The sequence below is a fragment of the Trichomycterus rosablanca genome, chromosome 2 (genome assembly GCF_030014385.1).
Source record: "Trichomycterus rosablanca isolate fTriRos1 chromosome 2, fTriRos1.hap1, whole genome shotgun sequence".
In the NCBI taxonomy this organism is placed as follows: domain Eukaryota; kingdom Metazoa; phylum Chordata; class Actinopteri; order Siluriformes; family Trichomycteridae; genus Trichomycterus; species Trichomycterus rosablanca.
Window position 1 is genome coordinate 5,371,287 of NC_085989.1, and position 18,738 is coordinate 5,390,024.

Below are 18,738 nucleotides of genomic sequence, written 5' to 3' on the forward strand. Positions count from 1 at the left end.
CAACAATTTACTCAAATACGTTCAGTCAGGGCTGCTTGAAAGCCACTGGAGTTCAAACCATATATTTATCGACCTTGCTTTGTGCATGTTAGAACATGAAAGGACCTTCCTCAAACTGCTGCCACAAAGATGAAGGCATGTTATTAATTTTATACAATTTGATTTTGCACCTAAACTTAATAATTAGGATTGCTGTCCACATACTGCTGTCATTGTTAAAAACTTCAGGTTATTAATATGGTAGTATAGAAAGCTCTATCATGTCAGTAGTGAGTAGGATTGGCTATAGATGATAACTTTTCTGTGCCCATATAAACAGTTCTAGTTTAACTGCACTATTTAAATACCAAACGGAACAGTGTTTTCTTTGTTTGGGTCAGGAAGAACCCAAACTCACCTTATTGTTCAGATGGTCAAACGTAAAACCACCAAAAAACAGATCTTATTTGAATTAAAAGCTGCTGGAATACATGTGACTCAGTTAAGTGAGCATTACATGACCTTGGGTTAGGTGCTGCCATGCCTAAAATATGCCTTTAAAGTGTAACCAAAGCCTTTAAGATCATGATGTTAGAAAGTACCAGAACATGAGTGACAGTGGCTACAGTCAAACAATGTTTACAACTTACATTTACGTTTTCCAGACGCTTTTATCCAAAGCGACTTACACGATGAGCAATTGAGGGCAAGGACGGATTAATGATAGTCTGGGCCCCTGGGCAAAGAGTTGCCCAGGGCCCCCCTCCGGCCCCCCTCCAAAAACATAAATATATTAATACATTAAACCAGTGTTTCTCAACCTTTGTTCAGTCGCAGCACCCTTTGAAGGTGTTCAAAATCTGGAGTCCACAATGCCTCGCGCCACGCCACCCTCCCCTTGGTGAACCAACTCAGGTGCGGCTTCTGCCACGCCCCCTCCCCCTTAGTGTAGCAGCACTCAATCGACATGCCCTCTTCCCCTTGCTGACCTGGTACGTACGGTGGCTTGCCTGACGATTTGTAGGTCCTTAGCACTTCAAGTACCCGTGGTGAACGACTTCTGTAGGACTCTATGGGCCCCCGGCCTATTACCACCAAGCGGCTAACTAACTCATACCATGTAGTTGTGTTTGCTGGGTGAATACATTTGTACATTTTTAATAGTGACCGAATATATGTCTTTGTTTATTTAAAATAAAAAAATCGATGCTATTCTGTTTACATTTATAAGCACAAACTAAAAAAAAGAGCATTTATTTATCACAACACAAATAACAAATGCGCTGAGTGAATGCCTCACTGCGCATGCTCCGATTCATTTGCGCAGGGTGCGTAAGGTGCGCAAAGTGCGTGTACGTATAGTTTACACTATTATTTCCATAAAATTGCCCCTATTTCTGTATGTGCAAAACAAAGTATGTACAAACTTATAATCTTCCAATGCCTACCAATGTACTGATGTACTGATTTTAACAACGTAACAACGTGACGGTACCACAACAAAACACATCAGAGCAGGAGGAGAGGAGCGAGGTGAGCATGTAAGATGTGAGAGGAGCTGTCTGATGGTCTGATGAAACGAGAGAAACGTACTGAATGTAGCGGAGAAAAAGTAAAACTAAAGTATTGATCCGATTCCAATACCAACATTTGGATCAATCCGCCCACCCCTAATTTCAATACAGTTCTTTTAAATCTGACCAAATGAACATTTATGGAAAGTTCTGGAGTGCAAACTGTAGATCTCCACCTCACTTCTTATAGCCAGAATATTTTTTCCAATATTTGATAATTTCCTCAGGATTACAACCATGTTCTTTTGGTAAAATACACTTTAATCCGAAAGTATGTGGACACCCCTCTTAATTATTGAATTTGGATGATACAGCCTCACCCATTGCTAACAGGTGCATAAAATGGATTTTTTTTTTTAAAACAGCTGATATTCTTCTGACTCGGATGCAACTGTCACAAAACATTGTGGATTGAATTACCAGAAGAGGCGGATAATAATAAACCATGGATTAGAAATGGGACTTTTATTTAGTAATACGTTTTCGGCCATCGTTACTTTTCAGTAGCTTCCAGTTTCTGAATTCACACTCATTCGTTTTGGAAGTGTGGTATATTTATAAACCCTTTATTAGTCTTTTATCGAGCAATGGCGAACTTTTGATAAATGTTATGATGTATTTATTAATTAGTAAAATATCACTAGGTTGTTTGTCTTGTTTGAGCACGGTTAGCTAGCCAGGTTTACCATGGAGGAATCGGCGGAGGAGCTGTTAGCCAAACAGCATCGCAAAGAGAAGAAAGACTTACAAGGTGGGACTTTTTTGTTTTGTTTCATAATTTATAACCTCTAATTATATTTAATAAAAATTATCAAGCAAATATTTAGCAAACGAGTAGCATTTATTTAAGCTTCATTTAAGTTAGCTAGCCGTGAGGTGATGGGATGAATCCCAAATGAATACTAGATGACAAGTAGGGCACTACATAGGGTAGAAAAATTCCTAATCCACAAGGATAAATAGCGTACCTAGGTAGTCAGTATTAATCTGTTTGGAATACAGCCAATGAACCGTGAGGGTCTATATAGTTAAAGTCAAAGATTTACATGCAGTTGTAATGAACATGGATGTCAGACCAGTTTTGTCATTTTAATGAGTTCTGCAGCTGCATTTTGTTCTGTGACTGAATAACACATTTCTTAGTCCAAAACGTATTATATGCAGATAAAAAGCGAAGAATAAGCAGGACTAAATGCTTCTTCCTTGCACAGCAGCCACTATTGACCATGGCAAAGTAAAGCTCTCTTGCCTGTGGACAGTGAAACTTTTCTTACAGCAGCTATTAATTCTGAACACTCAGGTTTAACCACATTTATACACATGTTTTTGGAGTGTCCAACAAGGTGGCCTGATATTTTTGGCTATATAATGGTCATCCTTCTGTCTACACTGATTGTACCACAATGGTTAAAAAAATAAAAGACACCATTCTTAAGGTTGTTTCTGGAGAATCAATACACACTTAATTACAAGACAAATAAAATAGTCTATGCAAAAATAAATTGTGGTCTAATGCACTAGCCCACCAATGTTAAGATCACAAGCTCTTGAGTTTGAATCCCAGGTAGTGCTTTTAAACTATCTGTGCCTGAGGGAGGGTCTCAAAAATCTCCTTGGCCAGTGTGGGGGTGATACAAGCAGCAAAGCAATAGCACTAGGGAAACTGGCAGTGATTCGATTTGGAGAAATAGATTTAGTGAGATGGATTTTTTTTTTATTATCTAGGCCAGTATTAAAAAAGTAAAATATTCAAATATAATAAATTTTTGTCTCCACTCTCTGTAGCTAAAATCCAGAGTATGAAAAATGCAGTTCCTAAAAATGACAAGAAGAGGAGAAAGCAGCTGACTGAAGACATCGCCAAACTGGAAGCTGAGCTGAGTGAAAAACATGAGAATGAGCTTGCACAGTTACAGAACTCAGCTGCTGCAGAGAAGGCGAGTTTTTCAAAGTGCTTGTGGGTTCAGTTGTCTCTGAGGTCTCACAGTACTTTGTGGATTTATCCAGGATTAACAGGAATGCTTATTTACAGGTTGATGCAGTTGCAGATGGTATTGATTCCTTGAATGTGGCTGATGGAGAGCAAGCAGATGTCAAGCAGTCCAAAGTATCCAAGGCTCAGAAGAGACGGGTCAGTTAAATATGACATTTAAAATACTCAGAATGGTATTGTTTCTTCTACTTCACATATTGGGAGTATAATGATGCTGTTGTGCATTACAGTGAAATACAGTTCTGGTTAGGAAGTAATAAAAGGAATGCCTACGTTTGTGCAGTTGTTGGCCAAATATCCAAAACAAAGCCACTGAAACAATAACTGACAATTAACAATAATTAAAAACATTTATTTTTTAATTAGGATAAGAAAGCAGCTTTGGAGAAAGAGCGAGAAGATCGCATTGCTGAAGCAGAAGTTGAGAACCTGTTGGGATCTAGGCATCAAGAAGGTCTAAAACTGAAGCAGAAGTTGGTTGGAAAGCAGCTGCAGATTAACGAGATCTCGTCTGATGGGCACTGTATGTACCGTGCGGTGGAGGATCAGCTGACTGAACGGGGACGTTCTGTGGGGATCCAGGAGCTCCGAGCTCAGACTGCTCAGTATATGAGGAGCCATGAGGATGACTTTCTCCCCTTCCTCACCAACCCCAACACTGGGGACATGTACACTGCAGGTAAGTTTCAGCTTCAGTGACAACAAGTGAAATAATGTACAAATGTTTGGACATGTGTGCATGTTGGGGATGGTCCTAATGTGTTGGCACATCTATGTACATAAAACACTAAAGTTTCAGTATCACAAATAACTCAAGTAAAGTGGCTAAAGTGAAGTGTGTAGAAGAATGCAGTACAGGGTTCATCGCTGTGAGAAGTTTTAAATAAGAACACAGGCATGTTGTCCTGGTTGGTTAGAGTAATGCCACTGTGTTCCATCCATACAGTTTACTTCATCATTTTAAAAATATTTCTTGGTTGTAGCCTAGTGGTTAAGGTATTGAACTAGTAATCGAAAGGTTGCTGGTTCAAGCCCCACTGCCAGGTTGCCACTGTTGAGAACTTGAGCAAGGCCTTAACTTTTAATTGCTTGGACAATATTCACTGTCACAGTGCTGTAAGTCGGGCGGCACAGTGGCTCAGTGAGTAGCACTGTCGCCTCACAGCAAGACGGTCCTAGGTTCGGTCTGGGTCCTTTCTGTGTGGAGTTTGCATGTTCTCCCCGTGTCTGCGTGGGTGTACTCCGGGAGCTCCGGAGTACACCCAAAGAAAGAAATTCCAAAGAAATGCAATTGAGGTGTTCGATATAACCTTGTGAACTGATGAGTCTTGTGTAATGAGTAACTACCGTTCCTGTCATGAATGTAACCGAAGTGTAAAACATGACGTTAAAATCCTAATAAACAAACAAACAAACAAACAGTGCTGTAAGTCGCTTTGGATAAAATCGTCTGCCAAATGCCAAAAATGTAAATTGATTTTTTTAAACTGGATATAATAAATATAAAACCCAAAAATAATTTCTTTTTTCTGTGTGCAGAGGAATTTGAGAAGTACTGCACAGATGTAGCAGAAACAGCAGCTTGGGGTGGCCAGTTGGAGGTAAGAATCCCAAACTACTGTAGCTGTACCCAAGAAATTAGAAGACTTTGTTTCATTAAATAAATTGTGGTACAAATCCACACTATATTGATTATATCATGTTCTGATGAGGGATTTAATGGCCCCAGAGGCTGAACATGTAGCAGGACTGTGGACATTAGTTTGGCACAGTGGTCTAATTCACTAGCCCACCAATGTTAAGACCCCAGACTCTAGAGTCTGAACCACAGGCAGTGTTTTCAATCTGACTGGGTGCCCAAACAGGCTCAATTAACTGTGCCTGAGGGAGGGGATTCATTGCCAGTGTAGAATTGTGTAGAAGTTCATAGATATGGCTCTCTGTGAGACTCCTCCGGTGGCAAGTAAAAATATGTGGCCAGTGACTGTGCATCATAGACGGTGTGTGATAGTCTCACAGATCTACTTGCTCAGTGTGGGGGTGGTACATGAAGCTTAACATAAAGCGGGAAGTCTAATTTTATTTACTAATTATTTTAACAACACAATAATAGGAAAGACTACCAGTGCAATCAGGTACAAATCTTGTATAGTTGTACTTGTATACTACGTACAAACCACAATTTCAGAAATGTTGGGCCAGTATGTGAAATGCTTGTGTGTGAACCAGGGGTGCTCAGGCGGTGCAACAGTCTTAATACATTATCCCAGTAATGCAGAGTGTTTGAGCCCTACAGTTTAAGTCTCATCGTTATTAAAGGCCTGGCCGAGCATGACACAGCTGCTGTGTCTGAAGGAGAGAAGGATTCATAGGGTTATTCCTTATTGCTGCTGCAACTGTGACTTCTGCTGTCCAGTCCAGACGCTTGCACAAATAGTGAAGGAACATATCGGCATGACTCTCTGACTTATTTTTTTCTCCTCTAACACAGTTAAGAGCCCTCACTCATGTTCTTCAGTTACCAATAGAAGTCATTCAAGCAGACTCTGATGCCATTACCATCGGTGAAGAGTATACCAAGCCAGCCATCACTCTTGTGTAAATATCTTTATTTTTATATTAACTTCTTTTTTAGGATAGAGCAGAGTATGAATGGACTCTGAATGGTATGAATGGTAACATTCAGAACTCTGTTTTCAGCTACATGAGGCATGCGTATGGACTGGGCGAGCACTACAACTCAGTGGAGCCACTGAAAGAAGCGAGTGAAGTGAGTGAAGAGCAAGAGTGAACCAGCTTCATAAATGTCCTGTGCTGGAACTTTCCTCCGTTTAATGGGGAGGAAAAAGAACAACACTGGGTTCGGTTCGCTCTAAATCTAGACTAGACGCTGAACCGGTCCAGGTATGATTTTCAGGAGAATGTGGGACCCAGGTGGTCAATATCGAGTATGTTTATAATGTTGGCAGCATATTGCAGTAACTGTATAAATGGCAGTAAATGTTCATGTTAAAACAGGTCACATGCTACATGATACTCATCTTGAAATAAAATGGATTTTTTAGAGGTGAAGCAGTTTGTGGTCCTGACTTGTAATGTGTTCACTCACTCTCACATCTCTCACAGGCTGAGGATTCTCCACAGAACTAACTGTTAATTGAGTGGCTTTTGTGAGTATCACTGGTATGAATCCAGAACAGCAGAACCTACTAACTGGATATAGAGGTTGACAGAATACACTATATGGCCAAAACTATGCAGAGGCAATTATTATTAATAATTAAGTTCAGGTATTTTAGCCACACTCATTGCTAACAGGTGTATACAATTCTTTCTATAAAGACAGGTTTGGTGCAGAGGTACTCCAGTGGTCTGCACAGGACCTTGACCTCAATCCCATCAAACACCTCAGGGATAAATTGTCGCCTAACATCAGTCAGTGCCTGACCTTACAAACTCTCTTTTGTCTGATTGGGCACGAAATCACACACACTCAAATATTTAGTGTACAGATTCCCAGATAAGTGGAAGCTGTTGTGGCATGTAAATGTCAATGGAATGGGGTGTCTAACAAGCTAATGGTCAGGTGTCCATATACTTACTGTATGATAAATAGGCTTGATTTTTAAATGATTACAGCATCCTCGCGACATCACAGCTGCACAAGTTTGCCAATTAAGATCATGTTTCAGCTATAAATAGGCTACATTTATATTTAGCAGACGCCTTTATCTAAAGCGACTTACATTACAGTTACAGTATACAGTCTGACCAACTGAGGGTTAAAGGTCTTGCTTAAGGGTCCAACAGCAGCAACCTGGCAGTGGTGGGGCTTGAACCAGCAACCCATTTGAACCAGCAACCTTCTGATTATTAGTCCAGTACCTTACCCAGTAGGCTACATGAGTGAGGCAATGGAGTTCAAAAGAGGCTGAATAATGGGTGCCTGATTAAAAATAGAATAGTTGAATTTAGGAGGAACAATGCCATAAATTAGTCACAAAAATACCCTCATAGTATGACCCATAGCACCTCTATGACCCAGTGTAAGCTTCACAAAGGTTGAATTTATGGCAGAAAAGACCTTTCAATTAAAAGATTCAGCTTAAGTGATTTTACCCGATTAAGATTGGATTGCTAAATTTTTCGACGAAAACTTTTTGTGCATTATTTGATAATTGGACACTAGGTGGCACTGTACGATCATACACTGTCAGTATGTTTTCATGAGGGGTAAAAAAGCAACCTGTCAAACTGGCTTTTAATTGCACCTGAGCAGATATTGCTGGTCACAATATATGAGACATGACTTTTATTTATAGTAACCGGTTAGAAAATGTGGTCTGTAGTTTTTAATGTAATGAATTAGGAGGGACACATGCCGGTGGCTACACCAGTACTGTAGTGCATTGACTACGTCTGTGTAATCATTTCACACTGTTTGGCCATAGGTTATGTGGACACCCCTTCTGATTATAGAGCTGAAGTTTACACCTTTGTGCCAAGTTTGTGTCCATAAAAACATGGTTGGAAAAGTTTGAGACCTGACCTGAATCTAACTGAATATGTTAGAGATGACTTAGAATGTTATTATTTTTTTCATAGAAGAGGCACAAAGTCTCACAGATACACTCAGATTTGTTGCTGAAAGTCTTCCCGGAAGAATTACGGTTGTGGGTATCAACTCCATGTCTAACAGGAGACAAAAGTACTATATAAGAACATGAAAAGAACCGTTGAACTGTTGGGTTGTGTGGCAGCCAGTGGCACAGGAAACACTGCACATATAAAAAATATGGATTTCACAATCAGAAAATTCTAGAACAAATGTAACGGTCAGACAAAATGTCTCAGAAAATCCACTTTATTATAATGAGTGCCGTCTTATTTGCTAAAGGTGTTACTAAGCACTGACTTATTAAATCATTTTTTTTAGGTTGAATATAAGTAGATGTGCATCACCATGTGCGTTTTTAAGTTTGCTGCAGCTTGTTTTTGTATTTTTTACCATCAAAATCTATTTTAGCTACATCCATTCTCATCATGTACATGTTTATTAACCTACCTGTCTGAGTTTTCCACTCTCCATGTTCTGCTAATCATATCGCTCTCAGTTCATTAGTTTAAGCCTGAGAGAAAACTTCATCTCTCCAGTTTAATTTGCAATGCAGAACTTGTGAGCTGCGAACACAATCCACTGAGCCTGGTCTGATGAATAATGCAGCAGGTTTAATTGCAAAAGCTAGAAACTAATGATTTTGGACTGGTTAACAGCAGGGGAACCATACATCTCCGCAAACTGAATGAAAAATCAGTTTTAAAAAAAGCAACAAAAAAAAAAAAATAATTGATGAATAATTTAAGTTAGAGCTACAGGGCATAATTGTGACATTTAGTTTCAATCAATTTCCAAGTGCCCGGAAAGTGCACTTAGGAAACTAATGGTAGCCTGAAGAATGTCCGGCATAATAAAAACATCAGTCACTTATTATACAGACGGTCAAGCTATTCTGCTGGAATATTACTCAGAATAGTTGTAATTCATTTAAACCTTTTTACTCACCACTCCATCCAGATCATGGTGAGCCTGAAACCACCCAGGAAACACACTTAATATACGCTTTGGACAGGATGCCAGTCTAGCACAGGGTGACACATTTAATTAGCTAATCACACTCTGGAATTAAACTACAAGTATAATAGCCAGTCAACCCTGTGCATATTTGGAAAATGAGAGGAAACCAAAGTACCTGGAGAAAACTGGACATAAGGAATACATGCAAGACCTGAGAGCTTTCAAGCATGATCTGCCAGTTGAAGGTCACACCAAGTCCACTTGAATTTGTTTTTCTGAGCCAATCAGAGGCAGGATTGCTCTTCTTGTTGATTTACTTAGTTGCACTTGAGCAATTGTGTCCTTAAGGTCATGTAAAACTGGCAGTTAAGGGTAACTGTGAAAAACAAGGCATAATCTGAACGACTAAGAAGTTTCTCAGATCTGCTCATATATTGGATAGTTATTGGATAGTGTTTATTTATTTATTAGGATTTTAACATCATGTTTTACACCTTTTGGTTACATTCATGACAAGACAGGTAGCTACTTATTACACAAGATTCATCAGTACAAGTTCAATATCAGACACAATCATGGACAATTTAGTATCTCCAGTTTACTTCACTTGCACGTCTTTGGACTGTGGAAAGAAACCGTAGCTCCCGGAGGAATCCCACATGGACACTGGGTGAACATGCAACTCCACACAGAAAGGACCCAGACCGCTCCACATGGCAATCGAACCCAGGACCTTCTTGCTGTGATGTGACGGTGCTACCAACTGAGCCACTGTGCCGCCCAGGTTGAACCCTAGAAAGGCAAAACACCTATATGACTTCAAAGGAGGGTGCAGTAGACAGAAGTGGATGTGCACACTTCTATGAGATAAACATGATCTACAAGAAAGAATCTTAACCTGCAACCTCAATTTGCTGAAATTTAGAGAAATCTGTTCTTTCATCTTCATATGAACTGTTTTTAGTGCAAGTGCCTGCTTTGTCAATGGCAATAAAAACCTCTGTTAACCAATGTTTTGACTGAGAGGGTCATAAGAGAGGGTGTGGGCCAGTTGAAGAAGGTCTAGAGAGCATTGCACTGGTACACCTAGACTGTAAGTTATTAAATGATCTGAGTTGATATAATTACCGAACAGGATTATAGCCCACGGTGAGGTATCTCTTCACCCTCTCATGGGGGAAAACACAAGATGATAAAGTAGCTGTGCATGCATTTTAATGTACCCCGCTCAATATGGGCAGTATGATGTTGGCAAATCTGCTCAGGATGATCTATTAGGGTGCTCGTTCATTATACCTTTCCCCTTTTCGAGTATTTAGACTCCCATCAGCCTCGCAGGCTTGAGCCCTCGGCGACTCCGGTAGAGGATTCGAATCTGTAATTTACCTGCTCGAAATGATAAACTAGCTGAATGATTGCTAATAGCAGTCATTAGTAGAGCTGAGGGAAATTTGGAAACAGTTATTAGTGTCACAGCCGTTGAGAGGAATTTTACTGAAACGGGTTTGAAAGGGCTTGGCGATAACTTTTCACTTTTCACCGTTACATTTGAGATGAGCACAATGTTTCATCTTTAAGATAATGAAGCAGTTAATACTGTATCTAAATCACACTATTCTATTTCCCAGCAATAAAGGGGCAGGTACAATATATGGCCAAAAGTATGTGGACATCTGGCAATGAGCTTGTTGGATATTCCTTTCCGAAACCAAAGCCACTTTTTATAAGAGGAGCATTTATATTATTGTATTATATTTATTGTATTATATATATATATATATATATATATATATATATATATATATATATATATATATATATATATTGTATATACACACTGTATATGCTCTTTTTTTCACCAGCCAGTGGCAGACACCTCTATAGAGCTATAACATGCACAGAGGAACACGCTGTATATCAAATAGTCCTCCAGCACTTATGCCTGTACCTTGGGGTGGCTAAGTGGGTAGTACTATCGTCTCACAGGTAGACGGTCCTGGGTTCGATTCCCAGGTTGAGCAATCGGGGTCCTTTCTGTGTGGAGTTTGGGTTTCCTCCGGAATCTCCGGTTTCCTCCAACGATCCAAAGACGGGCAAGCGCGGTGAACTGAAGATTCGAAATTGTCTGTGGCTGTGTTTGACATTAAACTTAAACTGATGAATCTTGTGTAACCTGTAATTACCTGTTCTGTTGTGACATGTGTAAGACATGACATTAAAATCCTAATAAATAAATAAATATTGCCTGTTCCTTGACTATATAGTAGGATTCAGATGGCTTTACTTTCCTTCCTTCAACATGGCTGATTCTTTCTGTAAAGGGCCAAACAGTTTGGTGACACTGCTAATACTTGAACCTGCGTGGTGGGCTAGTTTGATAGAATGCTGCATCACTTCAGCGGGGCGGAACAGAGGCTCGGTGGGTAGCACTGTCGCCTCACGGCAAGATGTTCTCCCCGTGTCCGTGTGGGTTTCCTCCGGGTGCTCCGGTTTCCTCCCACGGTCCAAAGACATGCAAGTGAGGTGAATTGGAGATACTAAATTGTCCATGACTGTGCTCGATATGACCTTGTGAACTGATGAACCTTGTGTGATGCGTAACTTCGGTTCCTGTCATGAATGTAACCAAAGTGTAAAACATGACGTTGAAATACTAATAAACAGACAAATCAACCAAATTACATATTCATTCAGGCAAATTTGTGAACCGAACATGTAAAAACAAATGGTTTTTTTATTTGAAGGAGACAGACCCTGTTAAAAATGAGAAAAGCAACAACTTTAACAGCATTGTCGAAAGATGTTTTAATCACTTTACTCTGATCATCATTTTCAGACATGATGGAAAGAGCACCCTGCTGAGTGTGAGTTGACTTCAGCTCCACAGATACACCCTCTCGGTCCACGTGGAGTGCGTGTATTAAAATGAGTAACATTGATTGCCTGTTTTTCTCCCTCTCAGACACACGGCCTTTTAATCCAGCACTCGGTATCACACAGAGCAGCCACGTCGACGTCTGACGAGCACTCTCCAATCAGTCGAATCTATTGTCTCACATCTTATGCTGAATGAAGGATCTCCCGTCGAGCCTCTGCCAAGGCACCATGGCATTGTCAGTCTGATGGGCTACACAGTTTAGTCTCTCTGTATCTCCCTGCTATTATCTTTTTCTCTTGAATGCCTCTAGGTGGCGCTGTGGTTCTCTGCATTGACTCCAATCAGCTCTGAAGTTCTACACACTGCACTAGACTGTTCAGCTAGACAGGGACCATATCAGATGGCCAGAAAACCCTGGATAGACTCCTGTTTGTGGACCCACCACACGCCCCTGCATGCTTATATACACATTTATACACATATGTCATGGTCAATGATGTATAATGCCCCACTATCAACTACAGAGGTGCAGCTGTATAAATCGAACCTGCCCGTGGTTCTTCCTGCATTTGGCCCAATAAATCGGACCCAACTGACCCTGACCAGGATAAATCAGTAGTAAAACAGAGAATGAATAAAAGTTCTGCTTTTTTTGGTGTGAGGTTGAGATTTTTCACACCTTCCATGCAGAAGGTGGATAGGCTGTTACTAAAGCAAGCACTGAAAACAAAGGAATTAAATGAATTTGAGGATTTACTGTGTACAAGTTGGCTACATAGATTAATAATAATAATAATAATAACAACAACAACATCTATTATTATTATTATTAATATTATTATCATTATTATTATTATTTTATTATTATTACTATTATATTATTATTACAATTATTATTATCACTATTATATTATTATTAATATTATTATTACTATTATTATATTATTAGTACTATTATATTATTATTATTACTATTATATTATTAATATATTATTATTATTACTATTGTATTATTATATTATTATTATTATTACTATTATATTATTATTATTATATTGTATTATTATTATTACTATTATTATTATTATCATTATTAGTAGTATATTATATTATTATTATTACTATTATTATTAATTGTTTATTTATTTATTAGAATTTTTTCATCAACCATTTTATCCTGGTCAGGCTCAGACGTGTAATGAGGTGGTGAATAATGTGCAGGTGGACACAAAGTGAGACACACAGAGACTCAGATGAACAATAATAATGGACATGTTCCTCAAGGACATTCTTCATGCCTTTCTGTATGGGACAGATGTTGGGCCAGCAGAGGCAGGATGCCACAGGCACTGCATGTTCCAGAAAATCATTGGTCCAGATGCCACTACCTGGGCTATGCTGGTGCCAGATGCTTGCCTCACTGAGCATGCTCCATACGGATCATGTGACCCACCCAACAAACATTGGTTTATAGAAATGGTACATTTCTACTCCCCCTCACATAACAATACTAAATATATGCACAGGAAACACAAAGAGGGGCCGAACCGCTTGATTGGCAGTAACCTATAAAGCTGCATTCTTTAATGTATATGTATACACAGCATGGCTCAAATGTGTGGACACCTGAGATTGCTGGACATCCCAATGCAAAACAAAAGGCAACCTCTACTCTTCTAAGAAGGCATTTCAACGTTCAGTCACTGAAGTTGGCTGTGTTCAATGCGGTTGGGGTCTGGCCACTGGACTTTATACAAACCATCTTATCAAACCATTTCTTTATGGAAATTTAATTGTGCAAAGGGACACATTCAGGCTGGAACACAAAGGGCCTTCCCCAAGCTGTTGCCACAAGGCTGGAGGCATATAATTTACATATCATTACATTTTACAAGTGTTGGCACTGGATGTGTCTGAAACTCTATTATCCTAAACTCTATTATTAGACATGGTGTCTACATACTTTTGGTCTGCATGTAGTCAAGTTGTTGTATATCAGTCATTCTACACAATATATTACACAGAATTAACCAGAATCGCAAAGCATAATGAATCCAGGGGACATAGGTTCGATTCTCACCTTGGGCCACAATCCATGTGAGAAGTTTGGCATGTTCTTCTGCATCCACATGGGTGCATCACTTTCTTTTTAAAAACATTTTAAAGGTAAATTGGCAGCTTCATTACTTATGTCCACATTCCTTTAGCTCCATAGTGTTTGTTGCTTTTTTTGCTTCTTGGAAAGAGCATCTCGTGTCTCATCATAATAATATCAAAAACTACTAATTTGTTCTAATTTGGTGGATTTTGGTAAACTTTCCTTTCAAAGGATCAAAGAATTCATTGTGTTTTGTTCCATGCATCACGGTCACAATGTCAGCTGCAAAAATCACAAAATTCTTAATCAGACTTTTTAGATTTGCTTAAAAGGATAAAACCCTTTGAAAGAGTAAAAAAAAATATATATATATCATGAGAGTCAATTTCTCGAAATTCTGTCCTATTTCTGAGGCTTGAAACTTTTGGAGAGCAGCACACAAGATTAAAGCTTTTTCTCTTCTTTGAAGTTTTGTTCTTCAGTCTTTTCTTGCTCCTAATAACATGAGTGTTTTTCTGTAGTAAGAAAATGAGAAATGAGCTAAATCTGTGAAAATGCACCCTGGATGTGTGCTGGGTCTAATGTGTTGTACGTTCTGGACTTCAGTTATGAGCTGATGAGCAGTAATGGCTTTGCTTCTTTCTTATCTCAAAAATGTTGAGCTTTGAAATATTTAGGCTTTTACTTTCTGTTGGTTCTGAGCCAAACATTCATTCATTCATTCATTCGGTGTCTGTTTTACCACTGCTTTATCCTGGTCAGGGTCTGTTTCATTGGGTGAAAGGCAGGTTCCACCTTACTTAAGCCATCTCTAGGTGGTGCAATCATTTAAAATGTAAATGTTTTTCCTTTAAATGTGTATAGAAAGATTGTAGATTTATGAGAGAAGTAGACAGTTAAAAAAAATTTTTTTTAAAAGGCCTTTTTTTATATTTAGCATTTTCTCCCCTTTTTCTCCAATTGCCCGATTGCGTCATGCTTCCTTTCCACCAATGCCGATCCATGCTCTGATTGAGGAGAACGAAGCTAACCCACGCCCCCTCCGACACTTGGGCAGAAGCCGTATGCATCCTGTCATCTACACTTTGACGAGTGCAATGCGGATCAGCACTGTGTACGGAGAGACACACCCTGACAGCTCTCTTTTTCCATCTCTGTGCAGGCGCCATCAATCAGCCAGCAGAGGTCGTAATTGCATTAGTTATGAGAGAGACCCTGTCCGGCTTTTTAATATCCCACCCCTATCTGAACAACAGGCCAATCGTTGTTCATGTGGTTGCGTAGGCCAGCCGGCAGGCAGAGCAGAGACTTGATACGATGTATTCGAGATCCCAGCTCTGGTGTTCCAGCATGTGTTTTTACCGCTGTGCCACCTGAGCGGTAAGGGCCTTTTAATATTTTACGGTATTTATTATCTGTCCACTGTAGAAAAAATGCTGCACAAAAGCCATACAAATTAATAGACACTGCAACATGTTTCATGAATCAGTCAAAGTTTTTTTTTTTTTTTTGAAATGCACAACATTCTGTTGGAGGTAAAAAGCTCACTAACACATAAACTTTATCGTGAAGCATGGTGGAGGGAGCGTCGTTGGTATTGCTTTGTTGCCTACTGACCTGGGCAACAAATTTATTAATTTTTTTTTTTTCTATTAAATACACATTTTCTCCCATTTTCTTCTCCCAATTTAGCGTAGTCAATTAGTTTTCCGCTGCTAGGGGATCCCTGATTGCAGTTGAAGTGGTTGTATTGCCGCTCACGCCTCTTCCAACCTGTGCACAGCCCTTAGCGGAACCCTTTTTCACCTATGCATTCTGCACAGGCACCTCTATCCTCCAATCAGGGTCCTTACGCAGCGTTTTGAAGATCCCACCCACATAGTCCGTTCATCCCACCCTAGCAAAGATGTGTCTGCTGCAGGCACTGCCAATTATGTTCACTAGATGGCGCCCAGCCGACCAGCGGCAACACCGAGTTTCAAACCGAGGAGTTCGGAATCTCGGCGCTGGTGTGCTAGCGGAATATCCCACTGCGCCACTTATTTAAAATCGTCTAACATGCTGTCAAAACAGATCTGACCCACCAAGACACAGACTTCACAAGGTATTTAAAGGAGTCCTGTGGGATCTGGTACAGTGACATTAACAGCAGGTATTTCAGCTTATGTACCATGCTCATAACCATTATTAAAGTGATCTGCTATTTGAAGCCCCAGTAGCCTTTCTGTTGGTCTGTACCAGACTCTACAGCTTTTATGTCCTCTGGCATCATGATTTAAGGCTTGTCCATCCTTGGACCACAGTGAGTGGTTACTCACAAGTTCCTTCCTTGCTGTTTCATAGATACTTTATCCCAGTCCTACAGCCATACTGATCTGGTCCCTAGGGAGATGGATAGCACCTTGTCTCTCCTGGGTCCAAGTCCAGGTGTGGAACAGCTGGGAAAAACCATAGTGGAGGAGGGAGAGAGAGAACATACGATGGGAGCTATAAATTGCTCAGGAACTCTGGGTACTTAACACCGGCACGTTTCCACGCCGATATTAATCATAGGCAGGTGCTCAGGTGTGTCCTGTCAGTCCTCCGGCCGTCAGCTTCACTTATTCGCTTCCTCCTTCTCTTTTTCTCTCTCTGTGCATATGGCTGAGCCCTGCTGATTTATGACCTCTCCTGGGTCATTTATTTGATGGGAGGAGATGCATCACCAGCCTCTCCATATGAAATTTCTCCATCTTCCATCCTGTGTGTGTGAATCCAGAGGAGTGTGTATGTGCTGGCTGGACTAAAGGAAAAATACCTGAGAACCTGACAAGCATCAGTAAAACAGTTTGTGGAATAGTGGATTAGAAAAAGATTGCATACACTAGTAAGGGATGTGTATTTAATAGTCGTAAAATGTCAATAATTTCAGCAATTGTTTTTTTTCTGTGACTAAAATCAATTATTATGAAAAACAGTCACATAGCAAATTAGATTATTTATTGGGTGGTGTAGTGTGTAGTGTAGTGGTCTACACTTAATTATTTTTGAGATCTGTGTAATTCAATGCTAGATAATATTTATTACTGCCTTTATAAAACTATGTTTAGATAAACAGACATTTAAATTTGTAGCTGTAAACCTATTTTTTCCTATTTTCCCCAGTAATTTCTAGTAATTTCAGAGAAGTCGGCCTCTTCTTTTCCCCTGAGAGTGAATTGCCTTGCAAATGGAGAGTCAAGCTATGCTTGGACCAGCCAACAGAGGTCTCATCTGCAGAAGCAATAAGAAACCCCATCAACATCCGTCCCTCAGGCACAGCCAATTGTGCCAGACCAGGTTAATAGCATGTGTAATAACATTAGAGGGTGTTATAGCCTCAAGAGGATTACGTCCTCATTAGTGCCCATGGTTTGGAATGGGAGGTCCTACGAGCACTAGATCAGGTGTCCACTACCCTTGGGTAGATCCTTGTCCTACTAGAGTTTTGTTAGATGTTCACTATATGACCAAAGGTATGTGGACACCTGACCATAACTGGGCAAATAATTCCAAACCAAAGGCATTAATATGGAGTTGACCCCCCCTTCCTTCAGCTTTGCTGCTATAACAGAGAACATTTGTAAGGCCTGTTTTGGAATGATGATTGCCATGTATCCCAAAGATGCTCAATGTGGTTTAGGTCAGAGCCTTTTGCAGGCCCAGGCCTCTGAAGTGCCTCCACACCAGTATCCTCAAACCATGTGTTTATGGACCTGGACAGTAATGCTGGAGCTAATGGGGTAGTAAGCAATTATACAAACACAAAGTTCATTTTTATTGTAAATGTGGTGTATAGTAATTAACAAATGTACATACCAGATAAGTATACCTAATAAAGTGCGCAAGGAGTGTATTATTTATTTTATATAATTGATATTATACACCTAGTAGCAATGGGTGTGGCTGCAACACTACTTCAATATTTAGTTAACGTGTTCACATACTTTTGACCATATAGTGTAAGTTGTGAGGTAAATGAGCAAACCCAACACAATAACGCCTGGAGGTTGCCGCGTCTGGTGGTGTATTAAAGTTTTATGGTTCACCACAGCTTCCCGTAAACACAAACTTTGGGTTTGAGTCAGCAAGAGCACGTCTGTGTACGAACGAGGCGAGCTGAGATTGCAAATAGTGGGGAAACCCTGCGAAGCATCAATCATGCCCTTAACACACAGTGGGTGCCATGTGGTCGGCTCCTCACTTACCTCTCAACAGCCATCAATCATTTCAGCAGCGTGAACCCCTGAGCTGCGAGCACACTGGCACTTTTAGCCCTCACCTGAGCTTCTGGGAGAACCTAAATGAGCCCCGACCAGATTGGAAGAGAGCTACGTTTCCCTCATGTACTAATATAGGAAGCTCAGTTCATGAGAACAGAAATCTAATGATGAGGATAAGTATAAAGTATTTTTATACTTTCTATGAGGATAATTCACTCAGAAGGAGTAAAGATGACTGAACTTGTGAAGTTTTAGCAAGTAAGTTTCATCAAGAAGTTAGTAGGGACAGTGGTAGCCTAGTGGGTAGAGTTTTGAGCTATCAGTTGAAAGGTTAGGAGTTTGAATTACAGCCACTGTTGGGCCCTTGAGCAAGGCTCTTAACCCTCTCAGCTCCAGGGGC

The 18,738-nt window shown here is 40.0% G+C and overlaps 1 protein-coding gene across 1 annotated transcript; it reads left to right on the forward strand.

The window, feature by feature from the left end:
• Nucleotides 1-2,075: 2,075 nt before the first annotated feature.
• Nucleotides 2,076-6,618, forward strand: otud6b (OTU deubiquitinase 6B). The gene is made up of 7 exons (XM_062989767.1): nt 2,076-2,304; nt 3,339-3,490; nt 3,586-3,684; nt 3,913-4,225; nt 5,086-5,147; nt 6,038-6,144; nt 6,247-6,618. Exons 1-7 carry the CDS (start codon nt 2,241-2,243, stop codon nt 6,335-6,337), a joined length of 888 nt encoding a protein of 295 aa, XP_062845837.1. The 5' UTR covers nt 2,076-2,240; the 3' UTR covers nt 6,338-6,618.
• Nucleotides 6,619-18,738: the final 12,120 nt, after the last annotated feature.

Bases quoted from the DNA above. Each gene is read 5' to 3' on its own strand.
- otud6b (XM_062989767.1), top strand. From the start codon at position 2,241: ATGGAGGAATCGGCGGAGGAGCTGTTAGCCAAACAGCATCGCAAAGAG. The intron at 2,305-3,338 runs GTGGGACTTTTT...CACTCTCTGTAG, and splicing joins AGAGAAGAAAGACTTACAAG to CTAAAATCCAGAGTATGAAA. The intron at 6,145-6,246 runs GTAAATATCTTT...CTCTGTTTTCAG, and splicing joins AAGCCAGCCATCACTCTTGT to CTACATGAGGCATGCGTATG.